General features: G+C 36.7%; 1 protein-coding gene across 1 annotated transcript; it reads right to left on the reverse strand.

Annotated features, from left to right (window-relative positions):
• Positions 1-8,357: 8,357 nt before the first annotated feature.
• On the reverse strand, positions 8,358-14,214 carry LOC107571270 (uncharacterized). Its single transcript, XM_016257586.1, has one exon. It carries the CDS (start codon positions 14,126-14,128, stop codon positions 8,360-8,362), a length of 5,769 nt encoding a protein of 1,922 aa, XP_016113072.1. The 5' UTR covers positions 14,129-14,214; the 3' UTR covers positions 8,358-8,359.
• Between the last annotated feature and the right edge of the window lie 10,002 nt (positions 14,215-24,216).

Below are 24,216 nucleotides of genomic sequence, written 5' to 3' on the forward strand. Positions count from 1 at the left end.
CTGTTTGGACTCTCATTTTGACGGCACACATTTACTGCAGAGGACAGACAGTGATGCAATGCAAAATTTCTCCAAATCTGAGGAAGAAACAAACTCATCCTAATCTCGGAGGGTCTGAGGTTGAATACATTTTAAACTCATTTTCCTTTTTGGGTGAACTATTCCTTTAAACCTGTACATTTTCCAAGAAAGCCAAACAATCGGTCTAATTGTTAAGCATAACAGATTCTCAAAAGAGGAATTAAGTGGCAGAGATATGAGAAATGAAACAGCAGCTCCTGTAAACTATCCCTTCACCGACCTCATCTTTAACCCAAACAGCCCTAAACACTTCACCCCCAGGTCAACCAAAATTCAATCATTCTGAAAACATAAAACACCAGGCCTCCCGAAATCCCCCAGCGGTGTGTTTCCACTTTAGCAATAATTGTATTTTCTCTTCAGATATCTAATAGAACAGCAGCAATGGCTTGGTGCTTGTTTAATTTCTTCCATCTGTTCTCTTTTGGACCCAAAGAGATGTTGAACAAAAGGGGGAGGTCATTATTAGGAATACAGTTTAAAGAAGTGCCAACAGAGCCTGTAGGTTTGGTCCCGAGCGGGCCAAGAATTTCACCTCATACTTTCAGAAAGAAAATTATCTCAAATGCATGGAACAGCTCATTCATCTTTATGAATATCTCCTAAAAACTGTTCTCAAAATGTTTATGTAATTCTGTATATAATTAGCTGATGGAATTTGAAACGCCGAACAATATATTTAATGGGGAATAATAGCAGGGTGCTTCTGGTTTGTGCAATGAAGGAAAAACCTCATGAAGTCTCTAAATGCATGGATTCAAAAATGCCTATTCTTAATAACAACTGAATTGTGAGGCAGATCGGATACATAAGCATAAAGCATTGAGTATTAAGTAATACATTTTTCTGCAAAAAATGCCCAGACTACTCCACTTCTCTGCTTTAAAACATCAACCAAGTAGCAAGCGCTTGCAGATGTAATGAAATGAAAGATGTTTCCTTAGTCATCACCACCATCTAGTGGAGAAGAACTGATCCTGTATTGTGGTTTAAGACAGCACAGTCACCAATATTAACTAGCATCACCATTCCACAATTAGAAAACATGTCAATAACAAGGTTGGTCATAGGACAAAAGATCACAAGTTTATTCCAGGCATGTTATATGCCATTTATTGAGTTATTCTCTCAATGATTCCTGAGTACTGGGACAAAACAGCCTACAAAACTAAAATACAACTGCATGTGAAGTATTATCACTCAGTACGTCAGATCGAAAAATACTGTGTCAGATATTATAAATGTGTAGCTTTCATTCATACCCTAGGATGGGTTCAAACCGATTTTCAGCTTTAAAAATTAAAGTATTTTAGTATTGTTTTTCATTAAAATATCTAACATTCTTAAATAAAGATTTAAAGATTACAATTTACAATTTAATCTTGAGATTATGTATAAATCTGACAATCATTTTGGAATCAAAAATCACTTTAACTTAAAATTCTTTATTTGAAGAACTGAATTATCAGGATCTTTGCACAAATATAAATACAAGTAGCCTACTAAAGTAAATAACGAAAAATATACTCACCAAAATCTGTTGTTGACACACACACACACAAAAAGGACCTTCAGGATGAGGGCTGACTTTGATTTTGCCTGATCTGAGAAATGTTTTCTTGTTGGATAATATGAATACTATTTATTTATTTATTTATTTACATGTCTGTATTTCTTAAGTTTAACATATATTCTAATCTATGTAAAGCTCAGTTAAACATGTTTTTGGGGTGATTTTGTCAAAAATAAAGAAAAAAAACTTAAAAAGGACCTTCAGGATGAGGGCTGACTTTGATTTTGCCTGATCTGAGAAATGTTTTCTTGTTGGATAATATGAATACTATTTATTTATTTATTTACATGTCTGTATTTCTTAAGTTTAACATATATTCTAATCTATGTAAAGCACAGTTAAACATGTTTTTGGGGTGATTTTGTCAAAAATAAAGAAAAAAAACTTAAACAAATGATAGGCTGCATTTGTGTTAAATAATTTAGTGACGGTCTCTGATTAATGTCAAAGTAGAAATGTTTTTATTTTAAAAACGAATGGCAGGTAAAGTGTCTAACTCGTCAAAGGCTTTATGTAAATGAGGATTATTTCATTTGAAGACAGACACAGATGGCGTACAGAAGACGTCTGCATGAAGGGCAAACATGCTGAGGGTAACAGTGAGTAAATCTTCATTTCCATTTGCGTCATAGTCATGTCATTGCGTTTACTTCTGTCACTACGAGAGGATCTGGCTGTGCAGAGATAACAGACAACAACCTGCTAAAACCAACACAGACTTACAGCAATTTCTAACATCTGTCTCTTCATTGCTGTCGGTGTCTAATGACCTCTGAACCAGGGCCAACACACCTTCTCATTTCGACAAATACGTCCTAAAATAAAATATTCTGTATCACTATTAAATATCTACACTGGCCGGTGTTTGAAATAATTACGTTTTTGAATGTTTTTGAAAGAAGTCTCTAATCTTTGGTGAAAAAAGCTGCATTTATCTGATCGAAAATACAATAAAAACAACAATATTGTGAAATAGTATTACAATTTATAATATTTTTTTTTCTGTGTGCATATGTTTAAAATATAATTTATTCCTGTGATGGCAAAGCTGGATTTTCAGCAGCCATTAATATCAATTATTTCATCTAATTTCAGAGTTATAAATTACATTTTTTTACCATATTTTTGATCAAATAAATGCAGACTTTGTGGGTATAATAGACTTATTTATATATGCAGTAAACTAAATACATAAAATATGTGTTGCTTGAAATATAATAAACAAACTGAAATAGAATAAAATATATATATTTTTAAACTTTTTGTTTTTAGCAACATTTTTCATTTTCATTAAGGTTAACTTGATGTACTAAAATAACGTTAAAAAAATAAAAGTATATATATATATATATAATAACAAAGACAAAATTATTATGAAAATGGAAAATCTAAAAATAAAAACTTAAAATATTAATAAAAGCTACAGTATTATCTCAATGATACTAACATTACACTTCAAGACACATACAGTATAAACACACACACACACACACACACACACACACAAGTATCCATTGACTTATTCATTAATAAAAGTGAAGATGCATAAGCAAAAATTGCTATTATCTAAAATTGCAAAAGGTGTGCTTATTTTACAAACTAACTAATTGAATGAATAAACACAGTGTCAGAGGAAAAGAAATGCTATTCAAAGGTAGCCTTGATGATGCATGTGCGTGATTAATTAATATGAGGCAGACAGTTTATTTAGCTTTAGTCATGGTGTTTGGCTTGAAAGGCTGTCTGTTCACTCTTATCTGTGCAGGGTGAGCATACAAACCCCTGTGTAAATCTCGGTGTAAATTTGTAGTTGCTTTGAATGCACTGTCTCAGCAGTCCATCTCAACTGCATCTCAGCAGCAGCTGCGAATTCATACGATAAGGGAATATTCGACATCGGTTAGATATGAAGTTACTGAGCATTTATTTCTTTGGGATTTTTGCGTGGTCGTTGCTTGTGTCCTCCGATGACATTTCAACCTCAGCAGATGTGCCAAAGATAACAAATGCAATTAAGATGCACAACTGGAATGAAATATTCCAGATCAAAGATCTGACCCACAGCGTTCAGACGCACAGGAAGGCGCCTCGGTTCATGATGGAGTTGTACGATGCTGTTGCGGACTCGAACGGAACGCTGAAAAGCACGAAAGTGCTGGAAGGAAATATTGTTAGGAGTTTCGAAGGTGCGTAAATTGAAATGGTGAGATGCAAGATGTTCCAGTGGACGTTTAGATGTAATGCAGAGGCGTTTGTTTTCTGATAGGACAGTCCAGCGGCTCGTATCACTTCTTCAATCTGACATCATTCAGACCGGACGAGTGCGTCATCAGAGCAGAATTCCGATGGTTTCGTCATCAACAGCCTTTTATGGGACGTCATCATTTTTACAAAGTAAGTTGAGCATTTAGGCATGATTTAAGTCATGTAAGTAGATGTAAGTGTGTTAGTGCTTAATGTAAGTGTGCTGCTGAATGTAAAGTGTCGGTTCCTTGTAAGGAAAGACACCACAGGTAGCCTAAATAGGGAAAAAGGTAAGAGTAAAAGGTAAAAATATATATATTTTCCCAGGTGATTGCATTAAAAATTGCAAACATTGTATTACTGTAGGCTATATTACTTATTACTACTATATTACTAGGATATATATATATATATATTTTTTTTTTTTTTTTAATGGTATGTTTAAATGTGGAAATGAGGAATTATATAATTAAATATGCATTGATTTAAATACATTTCCAGAACAGAAATCTAAACTTTGGATAAGCCAGGTTCAAAATTCTTGTTTCATTTTGTTGACATATGAGGTTTCTACAGAGGGGATTTTTATATCTCTTTTATCACTTTTATAAATCAGAAAATATGTAAATAGACAAAAAATAGATATGGTTTTTACATTTATATAAGGTTTTAAGATAGTTTTTTTTTTTTTTTTACACACACGCTATATTGAGTACAAATCTTAATGTTTAAGCGTATAATGATATTCTATGGAATTTTGTGCTTCTAATTTTATAGAAACTGGACGGGACTCCTTTCTATTCTAACATGACAATGCCTCTGTGTATAAGGCAAGGTTCAAAAAGAAATGATTGATTGAGTCAGTGTGGACGCACACAATTCCCTAGAATATAATATTATGCATAAACATGCAAATTGTATGCAAAAACATGCAAAATTACTAAAGTAGTCAAACATGTTTATTAGAAGGGGTGTCCCAATACTTTTGGCAATATAGTGTGTGTATATATATATATATATATATATATACACACACACAATATATATAAAACTGTAAAGTAGTGCTACTAAAGTGGAGAAAAAAACTCTTTAAATATATGTATTGGAATTAAAATCTGCAGACACAAGATAAAGTGCAATTAAATACACACTTAAAAGTATATTTTGCATGTTTTCTTTCCGCTAGTCCAAAAGTTACGAAAAGCCAAATAGCCTAAAATGAAAATTTTTGCTTGCAGTGTCTTGCTTATAAGGAGCTTTAATAGGAAATGCTCAAGGCTTAAGCGGTTGATGTTCATCTCGAGCAACCCATATTGCAAAAACAAACTTTTTAAATAAAAATATGTTGATGTTTTGGGGGATATATGTAATATGTAAATCTAAAATAAAGTTATATTGGCAGTGTTCGTTTCAGTGATGATGCTGAGAAAGTACTCGAGAGACTTACACTTGCTATGGATAATACCTCAAATTTCTGTCTGGCAAAAATATGCTCGCTGTCTAACTTGAAATATACTTTTTCTGGATACTGAATATTTTGAAACTATGTAAACACAATAAGGAATATAATTGCGAATTTGCATGTACAACGTAAATAATATTGCAAAATGTGTTGTTTTAGGTCGACCTGTATGAAGTGATGGACGGCAGACCTAAACCTTGGCGAGGAAACTTGATAAGCTCAAGGTTATTACCCGTCTACACTAAAGGATGGGAGCTCTTCAACATCACACAAATGGTAAACAAAATATCACTGCGTAGAAGAAAATAATGTGTAATCGCTTAGCGAGTGCCGCTGTCTCAATAACTTCTAAATTATTGACAGGTGACCAAATGGATTCTTAACAGCGGTACAAATAATGGTATCCTGGTCGTGACTGCTTTACCTGCAGGTGACTGGTTTGAGTCCAGCATTCAGATGAAGGTGCAGTCAGGCCAAACAAATGCATATTTGGTTATATATTCAGATGATGGACGAAAGCACTACCGACACCCACCTTTCTACACAGGTAATTAAAACGTACTGAAATTCTCCAGGCACGAGTATAACATATGACTGTTTTCTAGACTATGGGCACTTTTGGCCTTGTGGGCTTTCAGAAAATAAACTCTCTTAAAACACGTTTTACACACTTTTTTAATGGACATTCATGCATCACAGGTAAAGTCTGTCATTTATTTGTTTATGTTTATTTAAAAAGCCACAAACGTTTTCAGTGTTACTTTACAAATGCATTTCCATTACATCTTAAATAGCACTGGAAATGTGTCAAAAGGGAATATTTTATATTTTAAGACTGAAAGATAAGGTCTGCGACGAGGGTAAAATAATACAATAAAAGCCATTTTACAAGTTGCAAAAATAAATGATGAAGGCCTGGTAAAAAAATAGTTTCCAGGACATTTACAATGAGACCTTCATGTAACAAAAAGAAAAGTGTTCAAATCAATTTAAATACAAAATTTAAAAATAAAATCGACCCCAGGGACATAAAAATACCCAAAGTTGAAAATAGATATTTGAATGCATTCTAATGCATTATTATTATAATGCATACTGTACATAGTGTCTGAAATATATTACTGTTAAACACACACACACACACGTTTGTTTCTCTCAATTGTGGGGACTTTCCATAGACTTCTATTACTTTTATACTGATCAAACAATATTTTCTATCCCCTAACCCTAAACCTACCCTTTACAGAAAACTGTTTGCATTGTTACACTTTCAGATAAACATCATTTACTATTTTTAATAATATTATTTTCCTTCGTGGGGACCGCAGGCCAGTCCCCACAATGTCAACAATTCCAGGTTTTACTATCCTTGCGGGGACATTTGTTCCCCACAATGTAGCATAAACAAGTACTAACCCTAACCCTAACCCTACACAAAAATCTGATTTTATGTTTAAAAGTTTTGATGCCATTGTTAACTCTCTTTTAGGACAAAATATCACCACATCCCTTAAACTCCTCGAGCCTATAGCAAGTTTAGTGGCGTCAACAATGCGCAACCGCAGAAGTGTGCGCACATTAACCTCTACTTGCCAGAGAACAAACCTCTACGTAGACTTCACTAAAATCGGCTGGTCAGGGTGGATAATATCGCCCAGAGGTTATAATGCGTACAGTTGCGCCGGCTCCTGTCCGTTTCCGCTGGGTGAAGGTCTACGGGCTACGAATCATGCTACTGTGAGATCCATCATGAACGCACTGAAACTATCACAGGAGGCGGGGAGACCCTGCTGTGTGCCAGATGTGCTTCACCCCATCAGTCTCCTGTACTTCGATGACGAGGAAAACGTTGTTCTGAAACAGTACGACGACATGGTTGCTGGCAGTTGTGGCTGCCATTAAAACACAGAATGACAAGATGTAAATGTATCTTTTTATGTGTAATGTCATTTATTTATAAGCATCGCATGTGCCTCACTTCAAATGTAAATTTAGATAGCATTAACATTAGTTGATATTTGTATGGGTATTTGTATGTGTAAACCAAATTAAAGATGTTTCATGCAACCAAATATGATAATATCTTTTATAAGTATAAGATTATAATTTACTTTGAGTGGAAGATGTCTTTTCAGGCTTGAAAACTTCATATTGAAGCTCCACCCTTAGAGTTCAGCGACCACAAATCTACAAAACATGATTACAAAAAATGTAATCATGTTAATTTGACAATTTTTAGATATTTAGATATTTGATTGCATTCTAATGCATTATTATTATTAAGCATACTGTACATAGTGTCTGAAATATATTACTGTTAAACACACACACACACACACACACACGTTTGTTTCTCCATCCACTGCTTCAGTCTGGATGTTTTTATCTCACACTATCAATTTCCTCTTCAGGTGTATGTTCCTGTGATATATACACAGGCTCAGAGTAAGGATTTACCTCTTCATTATGCGTTTTATAAAAGGTTTCCTGCATCTGTTTCCTGCTAGGTTCAAAGTCTTCCAGGTCATCAGGAGGAATCATAGATCCTCCAGTCCTGACAAAAGATTTCCGTGATGGTAGGGGCACTGAAACAAAGCCATGATACAGCATAAGTGGTGGTGTGTTCATTACCTCCAATGGTGGAGCTTGTCGCACAGCAGCCTCGGGAGATTGTACTGGAAGTTGCACGTAACTTTTTGTTTCCGGGTCAAAGAAAGTTTTCGTTTTGACCTGTACAGGCATATCCACCAGAAAGTATTCTCCAGAGTCAGGGTCCTGTAAAAGCTTCCTTTGAGTGATTGGGAAGGACTGTGTTACAAGATTAGTGGCTGGTGCATAAGTATGTTCAATGCTGTTGTGGCACAAAGGTAATGCTTTTTGAGTAGAGTATTGTGATCCTCCTGTTGAATGAACTTCAACACCAGTTTTCCCAGTGCTGCTCGATATGTTTTCGTGCTTATCCCTTAAAAATCACATCCACTGCTTCAGTCTGGATGTTTTTATCTCACACTATCAATTTCCTCTTCAGGTGTATGTTCCTGTGATATATGCACAGGCTCAGAGTAAGGATTTACCTCTCCATTATGCGTTTTATAAAAGGTTTCCTGCATCTGTTTCCTGCTAGGTTCAAAGTCTTCCAGGTCATCAGGAGGAATCATAGATCCTCCAGTCCTGACAAAAGATTTCTGTGATGGTAGGGGCACTGAAACAAAGCCATGATACAGCATAAGTGGTGGTGTGTTCATTACCTCCAATGGTGGAGCTTGTCGCACAGCAGCCTCGGGAGATTGTACTGGAAGTTGCACGTAACTTTTTGTTTCCGGGTCAAAGAAAGTTTTAGTTTTGACCTGTACAGGCATATCCACCAGAAAGTATTCTCCAGAGTCAGGGTCCTGTAAAAGCTTCCTTTGAGTGATTGGGAAGGACTGTGTTACAAGATTAGTGGCTGGTGCATAAGTATGTTCAATGCTGTTGTGGCACAAAGGTAATGCTTTTTGAGTAGAGTATTGTGATCCTCCTGTTGAATGAACTTCAACACCAGTTTTCCCAGTGCTGCTCGATATGTTTTCGTGCTTATCCCTTAAAAATCTTTCTAGACTTTGAGTCCTACGTTCCAGTTTCTTGGGCAAGTATTTCTCATTGCTTCGACCCAGTCTGTCACTGTCATGGCTTATTTGGCCATTCTCCAAATGATCCTCATGGTTTGATGTGCCTTCTAGTTGTTTCTCACTGCGATGGGTCTTTGAGTCACCAGTATCTTTGCCTTTGGTTGCATGTGGCACTTTTTTACTAGGATTATTCTCTTCTACGTTTTGGCTCTTGTGACCACTATGGCGTCTAGCATGCTTCTCGCTTCTTTGAGCTTTGTGCTCAAGCGTGTCATCGAGATGTTTGCTTTGCTTATTGCTGATTCTGTCACTGCTAAGCGACCTGTGTTCTGATCTGTCATGTACTTTGTCAGTGCTGTGGTGCCTCCTCTCAGTCTTGTGAGCGACGCTTTTGTCACCTTTATGCTCAGATTTGCTTTTAGCTTCAGATTTTTGTATCCTCCGTGTGGTGAGCTTCAAGGCTCGGCGTAGAGCCTTTTCGGTTTTTGGAGGGACAACAGGCGGCTTGTTCTGACCCTGACTTTCGATTTCACTGCTGGCTGAAGCAGATCTCTCGCTGGGTGCCTTGGATCCCTCCGCATCCTCTGTTGGTGCATTGCTAAAGATGTTCTCCTCCATCGTATCCCCTCCGCTTGTTACATAGCCATCAATTCCCTCAGATAAAGTGCTCACAGCAGAGCGTCGCTCCTCCTCCTCAGACACAGAGGCACTTCCAACCGATGGCTTTCCGTCCTTGACTGTGACCAGGTGAGTTGCCGGAAGGGACAAGAACTGTATTGCGGGTTGGTTTGGTTGGGGGCTCTTGACTGAAACAGCAGGCATCTCAACTTGAGAATGATCTTTGAAGAGGTCCAGATCGTCCTCATCTTTCTCAGATCTATTCAAGCAGTTGTCTTGTTGATCCTTGGAGGAAGTATGACTGTGTGGCATTTGTGTTAAGTTTCTAGCTGACTCAATCAAGCTGTGCACCAATCCCCTTTTGTCCACATCACTAGGTGGAGAAACTACCCTATCAGAGACATCTGACTCACTTTCATGGTTGCTTAATGAGCAAGAATCTATTGATGGTTTCTGGAAAGTCTCCTTCACCTTTTCATCTACTTTTTCTTTCATGTTGCAGACTTCTGCTTTGCTTAACAACTCTTCTGGTTGTGCCCCCTGTTTGGATTCGTGCAATAGAGAGGGTTCACTTGAGTTTGAAGAGTGACTGCTGTGATGTGTTTGTTTACCATTTAACGAAGATACGGTGTGAGACTGTCCAAGGATATCATACACTGTGATACTGTCCTTTCTGACTTTATCAGGTTTGAAAGACTCTGAGGACAGTGTTTCAGAGAGTTCCTCCTGAAGATCGTCTACTGTTTTGACCCTTTCTGAGCTTGAAAGTCCAAGGAGTCCACTTAAGAAGTCTTTCACATAGACTTTTGGACCTTTGGATTTGTTTTGCTTGTCAGCACCTTCTTCTGTTTTTACCTTGTCTTGCATTCCTTCATTTATGTTGTTTGTGAGATCACCTACAGCCTTTTGGAAGTCTTGGGTGATACTGTGTTTCCTCTGTGAACTAGAATGTTCCTCGCCTCTTTCTGATTCTCTTGAAGAGATGTTGGACATTCTTTCACTCACTGAATCCATCTCATTGTAGATAATGGAATAAGTGCCACTTTCAGCATCACTGACTGTGAGTTTTGGTGGAACAAATTTGTGTTTCATTTTGTCTTTTGGGGCCTTTTCATTGGGTCTCTCTTCCATAGACTTTTCAGAACATGTATCTTCAACAGGCAGGCCTTTCTGAACATCCTTGCGGTTCATCTTAATTTCTTTGTTGTATTTCTCTTTCAGAACTGATACATTTCCTCTCACTGGGCCTCGACTGTTTGTTTGACTTGACTGAACTTTGCTTATTTCCCTACTTTCCATTATCTCAGTTTTGCCTGTAGTGTCACCTTCTCTTTTAAAGTCCAAATTACTTTCTGTCTTTTCACCTACTCTGTCATTACTCTGAGAATTACTTCTCCCTCTTCTTGGGGGTATCTCAGGTTTATAGGAACTACCCCTTTTGTCAACACCCAACTCTTCTTCATACTGTCCCACTCCACAAATATCTCTACTTTCCAAATTATCTCCCATTTTTGTGCATTTCATTGCATGACTTACATTTTTATTCATTAACTCTTTCTTTTGGTGTTTTTTATCACCCTTACTGATATTATTTGTGTTGCTTTCTTGATGGTCTAGGCACAATCTGTCTCTCTCATTATATTTTATAGGTTCTATATGCTGGCACTGCCCATTAGATGCTTCCTGCTTACAGGGCCTGGCTAATTTTACCTCAGGCACATGACTTTCACCATGTTTGGCCATGTCTTCTGACTTTGTTTGCGCAGTCTGCCAATTGGTTTTAAAAGCTGATACAGTATTCAGACCTTTGCCATCTTTTGTACTTGTCCCCCTTTCATTCAGCATAAACATGCTAGGTAGTTGGTCCTCTCCACTGGTGGGTAACTCAAGATCATCTTGAAGTTTTTCACAACCACGTGCATTACTTTTCAAATTTCTTTGCTCTCGTTCAGCAATTACTTCCTCTAAAGCCATTTTGGCCAAGTCATACTTATCTATAACAACATTATCTCTCTTTAAGGGTGCAGTTGTCTTATTTGGCACCAGTTCTATTGATGTGAACAGTGCTCTCTTTGCAGAAGTGTTTCCTTTCACTGAGAAAGTTCCATCTTTTACTTTTTGCTCTCTTCGACTTTCCAAACCATTCTTTGATGTAATACTGCTCTGTTCTTTAGCTGTGGTAGCCTCTCCACTTACATGAACATTTTCTTTCAATAGTGGTCCATCCACTGTTGTTTGAACTAGTCCTTTATTTTTACGTATTCCTTCATGATGCTCCTCTTGTCTTATCTCTTTCATTTTTGTATTTTTGGAATGCCTGGACCGCTCATCATTAACATTTTTCATTTTTAAATCCATCAGCCGTTTTTCTGCATTAGAACTATCATCATGATCTTTATCATCATCTGTACTTACAAATCTCTGACTTTTAATGTAGTTGTTCTGCCGTGCAGAAAATTCATGCTTAGTTCCTTCCTCCTTTCTGTTGGGTTCTTTTTCTTTAACAGGGCTTTTCTGTGTACTGGCTGTTCCTCTAGTTTTCAACCTGTCCTTAATTTGATTTGTACCATCACTAATGGCTTGTTCTTCCAGTTTTGTTAAACTTACAGCTGGGCTTTTTTCAGATTTGTTTTCAATAATCCTTTCACTATTTAAACCTTCAGTGGGCTTTTTGGCATATAGCGTTGACTCTAAGGTATCATTTTTGTTTCGCAACTCTACACCTTTCAACAATTTACTTGGATAATTATGCTTTGTGTCATGATCTTTGCTGGCTTTTTCTGTGAAAACCTGAGAGCTGGTGTCAACCACAGTTTGAGAATTTGCTCTGATCTCCTCAGGACTAGCTTTTTGGTAAAGTTGTAATGATGGGTATTTTGCCTTGTTAGTTGCAGGGCTCCTGTTTGATTTTAATTTTCCAGATTGAAGCAGACTCAGTGCCAAATAGTCATCTGGCATTCCATCATTCGCAGAAGAGCCAGTTTGAGTCTCTCCAGTTTCCAACAAAGGACTCAATGGAGATATAATGGCTTTGTGATGAGTAGGTGAAATTGTTTTAGCTTCTGAATCCTCTGGTATTTCAAGCACATCTTTTGACACTTCAGGCTGGGGAGACTCTTTACTTTGATTTGTCGCATCCAAACCTTTATACTTAGCTGGACAGTACATGGCCTTAACCCGTTTTCTGTTGTCCTTGAGATTGAACAGCAAGCTTGATGCTATGGATTTGTACCCTTCTCTCTTAATCTCAGGCGACAGATGCAGTTCTCTCTCAGAGAGCGCTGGGATCTCCAGGGCAGTGGGCCAGAGCACAGTTTGCAGTATCTCTGAAGTTCCTGTCCCATGTCTGGAGGGTATCACCGGTGTCAACAGCTGTGAAATACTGAAAGGAGTTGAACTAGTGGAGGTCTGGTCCTCTACTGTCTTGACTTCTTTTTTAAATGCCTGTGCACTCCCGTCTCCAGCGTTTGTCTTTTCGCAGGCCGGTGAGTTGATGGAATGCCCCACAGGAGCAGCACTTTTTGCTCTACTTTGGCTTTTTCGCCAGGGAACGCAAGCTTCCACTCTTTCTGAATTACATCTCTGTTCAGCAACAAGCGGAGGAGCTTTTGTAGGAATATTATGCTGGATGTGCCCAGACTCTTTCTCTGGTTTTGGGAGTACCTTAGGTGCTGCCGTTTGTACAGAAGCAAGTTGTGGTTTAAGTGGATGAGTCTCACTTTGTTTTGGACACTTTTCAACTTCTTTTTCAACTGATGGGGAAATGCATACTTTATAGTGTCCATGTGCTGCAGTTAATTCTTTGTAAAGAGGTGAGTCATACCATTCAGGTGGCCTGTTGCTCAACACAATCTCCGAAATGTGCTCCTGCCCGATGGAGAATTTATTAAAATCCCTCCATGACAAAAACGGGCTTAATTCGCTGTGGAGGAAAAAGTTTATGCAATTTAGTTTTCGCAGTTTGTTGTGTTTGCTTTGTTTACTTTTAGAAGATTTTCCCAGGGGATTTGAAGCAACCTTGCTTGATTTCTTGCCAGACCCTTTTTCATCTGATTTAAGATGATTTTTGGCTTGGGAAAGATGTCCCGCTGTTAAACTGTGATAATCTGAAGAAAACTCGGAGAGCTCCCTTTGGATGCTGAGTAGAGCAGATTTGTCCCATGAATCACCATTTGTCATCTTGCTGCTCTCACCATTCCTTTTGGCTGCAAAAGCTGCAAAAAGCAATGAGTCTTTGGATGACTTATTTGATCTACTCAACGGATCATTCGCTCCATTAAGGGGGTAAGAATTAAGTTTTCTGACAGCAGAAAATGAGCTCTGCTGAGTCTTTTTTGAGATGTCCTCCGCCATTGGCTTGTGGCAGCTGACTAGAGAGGGTGAAAATTCTGAGTCATTGTAGATTGCTTCATCTCCAATGCACAGACTCTTAAAAGCTCGATCCGTCAGGCTCATGACCTCACGGTCTATTTCATCCATAAAGCTATCAAGATAGCGGAGGTGCTGCATGCTTGTCCTGTGGCGCTTCTCTTGGTTGCTCATGATGGATGCGTATTCCCAGTTCCTTCAGTATGACGGAGAATTGACCTGGCTTGACACTTCTTGCATTGTCAACACCACATATTGGAGATTACATTGTGATTTCCCTGCCAAAAAAAGAGACAAATTAAACAGTTTTGGACTGTCAAAAATCATATTTTAAAACTACTAACATATATATTTAAGATGAAACCGTTTATTGTTTTGACCTCAGAGGTGGTTGGTAATTCTGCCTGTGACTATGTACAGTAAAGAAAGATACACCATGCCAAACACCAACTATTTTTAGAAGAAGGCAGATGTCTCTCTGCCCTTTCACATACACAGGCCACATGCATAACCCTTGGAAGTCATTTGGTAAAACAAATGGATTTTCAAACCGTGCAGGCTACTTTCAGTGTGTCCTGTTCAACAGATCTGCTTTTTAAACCGAAATACTTCTAAGCCTAAAATGTCAACATTGTTGAACTTCCTCAAACAAGCTATCTAACATTTTTTTTTCCAGCATTATTTGCACTACAGAGAATACAAATTAGTCATCATTCAGTTGTTCATTGCAGCTGCTGCACTGTGTGGTTGATCCTGGAATAACTCATTAACCCATATTTATCCTCTGACCTAAATACATTAACCAGCACTCATCACTGCTTCTGTCTGTCATGGAATGGGAATGGGCCTTAAAAGTACTACAATATGGCATTATTAGACATTTTTGTGTAACTCTGAGAGCTCAAATGCTGACAAATCTTGAGATATATTTGTGAGCATTTAAAGGCATGCACTAAGTGGCCAAGACGATTTGGACAGCACAACATTTTTCCACCACCCATAATTCCGTATCAACTTGCAGTCTGGGTAATTTCCCCACATGTGTTATTTTATTTATGTGAAACGAAGATCTACAGTACAGCGATAAGGCCCTCAAGGAAAGCTCTTCAAAATAACAGGCTGTTCATCATAAAGTTATGAAAATGTCAAAGAGCAGCTGCTCTCAACGGATCTTAGCTTTTTATTATTAAAAGGAAAATATAGTTTACACTAAGAAAATTTCAAACAGAGCTTTTGTCAGGAAAGTAAGCACATTAATTTTACAGTAAGAGATTAAAAGCCAGTCAAAGTTTATTCCTTACCTTTTTTTGAAGTTCTGTAGTTCGTCCTTGGACAAATACATTCGCTAAAAAAATATACAAACGAATCCTTAAAGGTAAATTTCACACTAGCCACCAAGTGAAGTCAGACTTTCCTGATACTCCATATAAGAACACTATGAAAAATGCTCTTTGCTGAACACAGCCTGAAGCTCATGGTAGAAATCCATGTTCAAGTAAGCGCTTGAAAAGAGAAGGAACCGAACACACCCCACCGAAGTAGTTGCCGGCAAGGCCAGAGCTGTAACACAGGAAGAGCAGATATCTGAGCGACTCTTTGGTGTCGAGTGTGCGACAGATGAAATGCAAATGGTCATCTGCTATTTTGGTGCCGGTAGCTTGAGTGCCATAGCTGTCTATACCTCTCCAGTCCTACAGAAGCTACAACATTTCACATTAACACAGCCACGCTGGATACATGGGATGTTGTTGTGCGGTGGCTGGGGTGAGTAGGAGTCATTTGTCTCACAAACAGCAAATATAGCAACTTGCATCACCCCACCGCAGTGTCACCAAACTCAAAGTGTAGATGAGTGGCTAATGGAGTCTGATTACCAGGACAGACTGCCCACAGTTTAAGCAGATCCTGTTTGTGTCTTTCTAGTATTTCTGCCTCCAGCCGGTCAGACTGAAAGAGCAAAACATTCATGCTTAGGCTTTTATTATTATTATTATTCACAAAGTAGAAACTGGAAGCTCCCGGACGTTGGAGAAAGTGGTTATGGAAACACGAACAGATTTATACCATAAAAATAATTTGTATCCTAACATGACCTCTTTGTCTTAACGCTTCATTATGTAATTGTATTTATTTGGCTATGCTCTTCACACCTACACAGCATGATAGACTTATTTAAGTGGCTCTATTTGAAGCCGCCTGTATTTCATACATTAATAGCGTGCCTTTCTTTCTGGCACACCTTTCATATCTCAGCTTATCTGTCACATGTCAAAGCAGCACCTGGTTCTCCACTGTACAGGCCAGAGTCTCAAGAATATCAATAAAAAGCAACAACTGAAAAAAATAACAAAATAAAAGCCAATTTAGAATAAGGGCGTTAACTATAACTATAAAGTTGTATCATTGCAAATATATGAGAATATGGAAGTGCACAACACAGACATAACGTTAGCAACACGTAGGAACAATATTGTTGGAATCACTTTCGGGATTACTTTTTTCCATGTGGTGATGATAAAAATACTGACAGCCAATCAGAATTCACTGAATATTTAAAGCAGCAGATGACGTAACTGCAGCTTGTGCTTATAATAAACAGAACATTATTTTGCATTGCTGTGGATGCTAATATGTTATCGTTATAGTTATCTTTGCATTTACAGTTCTTGGTGCGAACGGGCATTTAAAAAAAAAACATTTCATCAAAAAAACACATTAAAACAAATTCAGTCAAATATCAGTAAATATAAAGCACAATTGTGTAGTGTTTAACATACGGAAGTTTAAACGATAAGTAAAAGTAATAGTTCACCCCAAAAAAAATTCTGAATATTTATGTTGTTCCAAACCTAAAAGAGATTTTTTTTGAAGAAGAAGAAGAAGAATATCACAACCTAAAAAAAAAAAACTTAAAATGTTGGTCAATAAAACGTGACTTTTATTCACTATATATTTCTATTTAAATTGTTATTTATGAATTAGTTATAGAATTTATGTATTTTATTTTATTTTATTTATGTAGGCTATTATTGATTGTTCTATTGTCAAAAAATGTAAACCATATTATCGCCCAGCATAAAGTTGGATGCACTTACTATATATATATATATATATATATATATATACTGTAAATATATATAGTGTGTGTGTGTGTGTGTGTGTGTGTGTATATACACAGACACACTATATAGCAGATTTCAACTGCTTGATTGTTTATATTGTGCCAAAAAGCAATTTTATAAGGCATGAAAATAAGATTAAGTTAAGGAAATTTGCTTAATGCTTTGAAACGATGTGTATTGTGAAAAGCGCTATAGAAATAAATTGGACTTGATTTATTTATGGAAATCTAAAGTGGCGATGTCTGATTCATAAATGAGTTAAATTTGTTCAGTGAATCAGTTAATCCAGTTCGCAACAGGTCTAAATGAATCATTCATTAATCTGGTTCTCTGAATATGAATCAGTCAGATCTGGTTAGCAGCGAATAATGGAACTTCGGTCTATTTGAAACAGTGTTTTAAATTTGGGTAAAAAATTCTTCGTAAATGTTGTGTTTGGAAGGTGAGTAAATCGTGACAATATTAATTATTGGGTGAACTACCTTTCATTCATTCATTCATTCATTCATTCTTTTTTCCTTTTTTCTTTCTTTCTTATGTATTTACTTCCAGGTTTTATTTGTTAATTTATATCTGTTTACATCTAACCAAAGTTAAATATGTGTGCTATGAGACGTAAGCATTGTTTTGAATTGAAATGAGGAATTTTTTGGGGGGAGAAGACAGAGTCAACACAATCAATATATCAACAAAACGAGTAACTGCTCCATCAGCTCAGACACATGCATACTTGTGTTTTGTCCACAGACCGTATGTTATTCCTGTACATGATTCATGGGGTCGTATGGGGAAAGTCCCTCCCTAATAATATCTGTAAGCCTCTGTGTCAGCAGTCAGACCGCTGCTGCGACTGGAGCGCGCTTCTCTTTTACCATCTGCTAATGTGAACCTCGAGGGGAGGAAGGTCGCAAGGAGAGGGCAGACGAGTCTCTATCCTTAGCAACCCAGTCTCACCGTTTCCAAAAGCTCTCACTCAACCTCTTATTCCAGAGCGAGCAGGCAAGGCTATAATAGGACAACCGGACCGTTTGGCCCTCAGGGGCGTCTGGGGTGGCAGCGGAGAGGAGCGTGATCTATCTGAGGTGATGGACATCCACACATGGGCCGGCTATCATTCATTGCACTGGAGAATGCTTGAGCATCACGGCTGCCAATAAATACTAGCATGTCTGATGCGCTGGCCTCGACATGCACCCGCTGCTGAGACGCTCCGGTTACTGTTGTGTATTGACTGCCACGCTGGATTCAACGGGGAGAATGGATATAAATGCAATAACCTTTGCCTCGTTGTGTAATGCTTAAAGAAACCTGTCTGTCAGCATTTACTAACACACATGTTTTTCGATGACTTTGTTTCTTGAGCTCAAAAGAAGACATTTATACTAGAATGTCCAAGCTGCACATTTCGGTACAATGAAAGTGAATAATGATCACGGCTATTTTGCAAGATGTTAAGTGATGGACTTTTGTAAATTTCAGTCTGTTCCTCACATAAATCTATCACATGGCTTCAGAAGACTTGGTGCATCTATGGTACTTTTTTTTTTTGCTTGACTGTTCTCGGTGCCCATTCACTTTTATAGTATGACAGAGAATAATATAAGAGCATGAGGTTAATTATGACCTAGGTTTTATTTTTGGGTGAATTATAAAAAGATATTAAATGTTCACTATACCATCCAAAAGCTTGGGGTTGGTTAGATTTTGTAATGTTTTTGAAAGACAAAAATATTAACATTAATCATGGAATAATTGTTTTGTTTATTAATGCTAATAATAATACATAGATTGTTTAATAAAAATAGCATTAATAAACAGAAGAAATCCCTCCATATAATAATATTTGAGGATATAAACATTTCTTAGAACATACAGACCACTGACCTATTGCAACAGACCCAATTCATTTGACACGGCCTTGTTTAAAGCCTGTCACGAAAAAATATCTGGAGGCAGACTTGAGTTGAGACATCAAGATGTCAACAAATCGCCTTGTGATGATGAAAACAAATCACACTGCAATATGCCAAATCTGTGATGCAATCATTAGGTCTAAAGATGCACAAATACCCATTCTGCCCATTCGAAGTTAAGCAATGGCAGTGTGTTGTAAAACCATGTCCCACTCTGTTAAACTGTGAGGTTTACCACTAAACCACTTCTCTGTACTGTCACTTTTCCACTAGAAAGTTGTCAAACACAAGCTTTGTCATTCTCACACTTACCACAAAATATAACAATTCTCCTGGTGTTATTTGTTTTGTGTGGTATGCTGCTCTAAAACAATATAACATGTATGATAAAGACAGTGTGTCCTACTTTAAAGGGGTCACCGGACGCCCATTTTCCACAAGTTGATATGATACTTTAGGGTCTTAATGAAAAGTCTGTAACATAGTTTGGTTCAAATTTCTCAATGGTAGTGTAAAAAACACCTTTTTACCCTGTCAAAAACAGCTCTTTTCAGATCAAGCCGTTTTTGTAGCATTTTCCTTTAAATGTTAATGAGCTCTGCTGACTCCGCCCCTTTCTTCCGAGCTGCTCTCTGAAGGACTGTTTACTTTAGCCGCATTCATCGTGAAATTTGCTAATTTGCACATTATTAGTAAAGGCCATTTGCAAAGATTCTTAAAAAAACCTTACACTCACTTCTCCTGTCGGTGAAGCTGGATCACGAATGATTCGCCCGAACATAGACGCATTTAAGTAGATTAGCATTATATGTAGCATTATATGACCCCTTTAAGAGAAACAGTGTTTACTATTACAAAAACAAGATCTTTTACACTCTCAGCTTTTCTCATACTGCAAATATTAGATATAAATAGAGCAGACAAAGAACTAACTACGTGTTGTTATGGTTTAAGAGATTATGAGATTATGTGCTGCTGAACAGGCTGTGAGTATTTATGGAAATTTAAAAAAAGTGTGTTTGACAAGACAAGAAGTGGCAAGTTCAAGCTCAGCATTACTCTTTCAGACACAGAGTGCAAAATATGACCTGAAAATCTTACAAATATGTCTTGTTTTTATTTGGTCTGTAAAGGAAGGTGTTTAACCTTAAGAAAATGTTGACTGTCATTCATAGGAGGTCAAACTAAATGTTGAAAATATAAAAATATGAGCTTGTTTTATTTTATTTTGTATTTTATTTTATTTTAACGTTCTACCAAAATTTGGGGTGTGTAAATACAGTTCAGAACCATGATTGTAATGATCATTTTGTATTTCCATGCGGTAAATATTCAATAAGCGTCTATGTAAATATACTAAAAATATAAATATTAAAATGAAATAATTTTCACTCAGAAATCAATAGTATATTTCACAAATAATTACAAAGAAAGGGCAAGTAACACACAGAATTAAACATGCATTTTTACAGTTTAAAGGATTTGTGATTTATTGTAAAACATAATCCAATCATCTTAATTTTTTTCGATTTACAAATTTTTTACACTGTTAGCACATGGCTGTTATCCTCTTAAGTTAATAAGCCGGTTAAAATGTAAACATGGCAAAACATGCTAATCAAGCAAAGAGTGTGCATTATTCTGAGCTTTAAGTATTAAGTTATTTTAAGTATTAAGATGTAACTTTGTGGCAATGACAAAGAAGAACTAAAGCTAATTTAAATCTTAAATGGTATTAAACATAGCCAGGCACGTTGTATGAACCTCCCAGAATGTCCGTCTATATATATATTACAGTATATATAAAACATCAGCCTGTAAAGCTCAGTGTTCAGAAGTGATATGAATAGCAGTTATGTAATAACACTCCACAAAACACGTTCACTAATACCAGTGCTAAGACCCATTAGATGTTTAAAAGATTCATGCTTTGAAAACTAGAACCTGTTTAAGCCCATTATTACTGTAACTATTCAGACCACACATTGTAATTCCTAATATAATGATACTGTCATTTTTTCCTCCCAACAGATAAATGAGTAATATTTCTGTGTATGAATATGAACCACACAAAGCTCTGTCCATTTGAAGGCCCAGCGGCTGAAGTTGCTATGGTTACAGTTTATCGAAATGAAATTAGGCCAGGTGGCGTGTTTCTCAATGCTCCATTAATGCTCTGTGTTTGTTATGCAACCTGTTAGCGTCTGTCCAAAGCAGACATGCATTGCTTCCAGCAAAACCCTGTTGTTTGTGACCTTTGACTGCGTAAGAAGAACCTGCTGAGAATATTCATTTAGAAACTATTCAAACCTGTGCTGATCCTTTATTCTCAGATAGAGCAACACGATAACAACTCTTTGATCTCTGCGGTGACATTTTGAGCAGCCGTGCTGTGGTCAGATGTGGGTCTTGTCTTGGCATGCTTGTCAACAGCACAAATATTCTCATATTGCAGGTCCTAGTTTCCAGTTTTGGGTGAATTATAGAAATTAAATGTGCAATATCGTTGAAAGTTTTGAAAGAAGTCTGTTCTGCTCATCAAGACTGCATTTATTTAATCATAAATACAGTATTGTTAAATATTAGTACAATTCAAAATAAGTGTGTTCTATGTGAATATATTGTAAACTGTAATGTATTTCTGTGATGCGCATGTAGTAATACTTTACAATGAAGTCCCATTAGTTACTATTAATTAAAAATGAACACAGAATTGATTTATTTATCTTTAACATTAGTTAATAAAACTGTTCAGTAGCTATGTTTCCATCCAAAGTTGCCAATTTAACTTCAAAATTTGAATATCGCATAAAACATCTGCGTTTTTCTTCATTTTTTTCTTTTCTTTTTTTTTTTTTGACTATCTATTTTTAGAATTCACATTTTTAGAATGTATGCACATCTTGGCTTTTCCATCCAGCTTTCCTTTTTTCTTTCTTTTTTTATGCAATATCCCAAAATTCGCACAAAAAAAATAAATACTGTAGGTGGATGTAAACAGCTATTGTGAGTTCATGTAAGCTCAATTAGCTAATGTTGAAATTAACATAAAGATTAATAAATGAACACAGAACTGATTAAATTACATGATATAATAATCTGATGAGTTTTGACTGATATCTTGCAGATAGTTTATTGGTGGCGCAGGTAAAGGCAGAAAACTCTTCCAGTGATGAACCAGGTACAAACACACAATCCAAACCCTACAAAACCCATTCAGAGCTGATAACCGTCCTATTTACATCATGCTTCTTTCCTGAGTCTCAGAAATCAAATACGCTGTCATAGGAGCAGGAATTGGCCTTTTCCTTTCCATCTGCTTTCTGCTAATCAAACTCTACATCATCAGAAAGCAGGTGCTTGACAGTGAGCAGGAGAGATCAGGCAAGTCTTTTCCTATAAATCTGATTAAAACATTAACCATCATAGCTTTAAGCACATGTTTAATGCTTTAATATTTCTAAAGATACATCACTAAGAAGAGCATCTGCACGGTAAGTACATATGTATATGTAAATTACTGTGATGATAGTTACAAAAGCTTGGTCTGAATGTGAATCTCATAAAATGATGGCCTTTATTTTAAGGGATCACTGATGTGGAGAGCAGGCGGGAATGAAATGTCTTCTGAGGATGATTTAATGCAAACTTTTACATCATTTTATGACTATTTTATACAGTTTTATTTATTAAATAGTGGCCAGTTTAGGTCTGTATAACAGATGACTGTAAGTTCAGCAGATCTTTTCATTTAGGTTTTACTTCTTTTATTCATCTGTTATTAATCTGTGACAATTAAATATACATTTCTATGTGTGATCAAACATGACTGTTTATTTGTAATTGTTAAGTAAATAAAAAATGAACGGCTTTGAGTACATTTAGAGTCATTTATTTTTATTAAAATGCATATCTCGTGCTTTGTCTACTGCATCAGAAACACACATATATGTATTTTTTCACTCTAAATGTTATTTTTGAGAGCTATCTGAGTCTTGCATTTGCTTTAGCTTCACACTAAATTTCTGATATGAAAAAATCACTGTCCTGCACAGTCCTATCTATTTATTGATTGATTGAGTTATTTTCATTCTCAATTTTGAATCTCTCGGGTTTCAACATGTTCTCCAGCTTTTAACCCTTCTGTATCATGCAATGCCACACTTTATCCAGAGGTGGGCAGTCAGTTCTTTCCTGCTGTTCCACATCTGTTTCCACTATCAGCTGAAAAAGTCATCCATCAGTCTCCAGAACCAGAATGATATTGTAAAAAAATACATGGGCCCTGCAGTAAACTACAACAATTATAAACTTTGTTAATGAGGCAAATATATCTATCTATCTGTATATATGTGTGTGTGTGTGTGTGTGTGCGTGCGTGCGCACGTTTTTGTGACATATGAGGACACAAATTTGTATAATGACAAAGGTAAGACAGGTATTATAAGGAGAAGGTGACTTATGAGGACATTACCCCAGGTCCCCATTTTTCAAAATGCTTATAAGTCACACAGAATTAGTTTTTTTTTTTTTGAGAAAGGAAAAATGCAGAAAGTCTCCTGTGAGGGGTAGGGTTGGGGTAGGGCAATAGAATATACGGTCTGTACAGTATAAAAACCATTACGCCTATGGAGAGTCCCCACAAGGATAGCTGACCAGACTGTGTCTGTGTCTGTGTGTGTGGTGTGTGTGTGTGTGTGTGTGTGTGTGTGTGTGTGTGTGTGTGTGTGTGCGTGTGTGTGTGTATGATGCTGATTTTTAGCATCATTACTCTAGTCACATGATCCTTCAGAAATCATTCTAATATTCTGATTTGCTGTTCAAGAAACATGTATTTGTATTAGTATTACGTTCAGCTTTCTTTGATGAATAGAACGTTCAGAAGAACAGCATTTATCTGAAATAGAAATATTTTGTAACTTTATCATCACTTTAGATCAATTTAAAGCAACCTTGCTTAAAAAAAAAAGTATTTAAGTATATATATATGCTGGTACTAAACCTTGTTTATAACTGATATTCTCTAACTGGACTGGACAAAAACTACATTTTAGATTTCTGAAAAGGAAATGACATCTGCTTCATTGAGTGTAGTGTGTAGTCCTATACAACGGGGGAGGAGAGAGGGTGTAGACTAAGTAAAAACAGAGTGTGTCCTTGTCTCGGGTTACACAGAGGAGAAGAAGAGAGAAAAAAGAGTGGAGGACTTCACTTTTTGTGAAGAGAT

The sequence above is a fragment of the Sinocyclocheilus grahami genome, unplaced genomic scaffold, assembly GCF_001515645.1.
Source record: "Sinocyclocheilus grahami isolate Dianchi unplaced genomic scaffold, SAMN03320097.WGS_v1.1 scaffold1573.1, whole genome shotgun sequence".
Classification (NCBI taxonomy): Eukaryota; Metazoa; Chordata; class Actinopteri; order Cypriniformes; family Cyprinidae; genus Sinocyclocheilus; species Sinocyclocheilus grahami.

Bases quoted from the DNA above. Each gene is read 5' to 3' on its own strand.
- LOC107571270 (XM_016257586.1), bottom strand. From the start codon at position 14,128: ATGAGCAACCAAGAGAAGCGCCACAGGACAAGCATGCAGCACCTCCGC.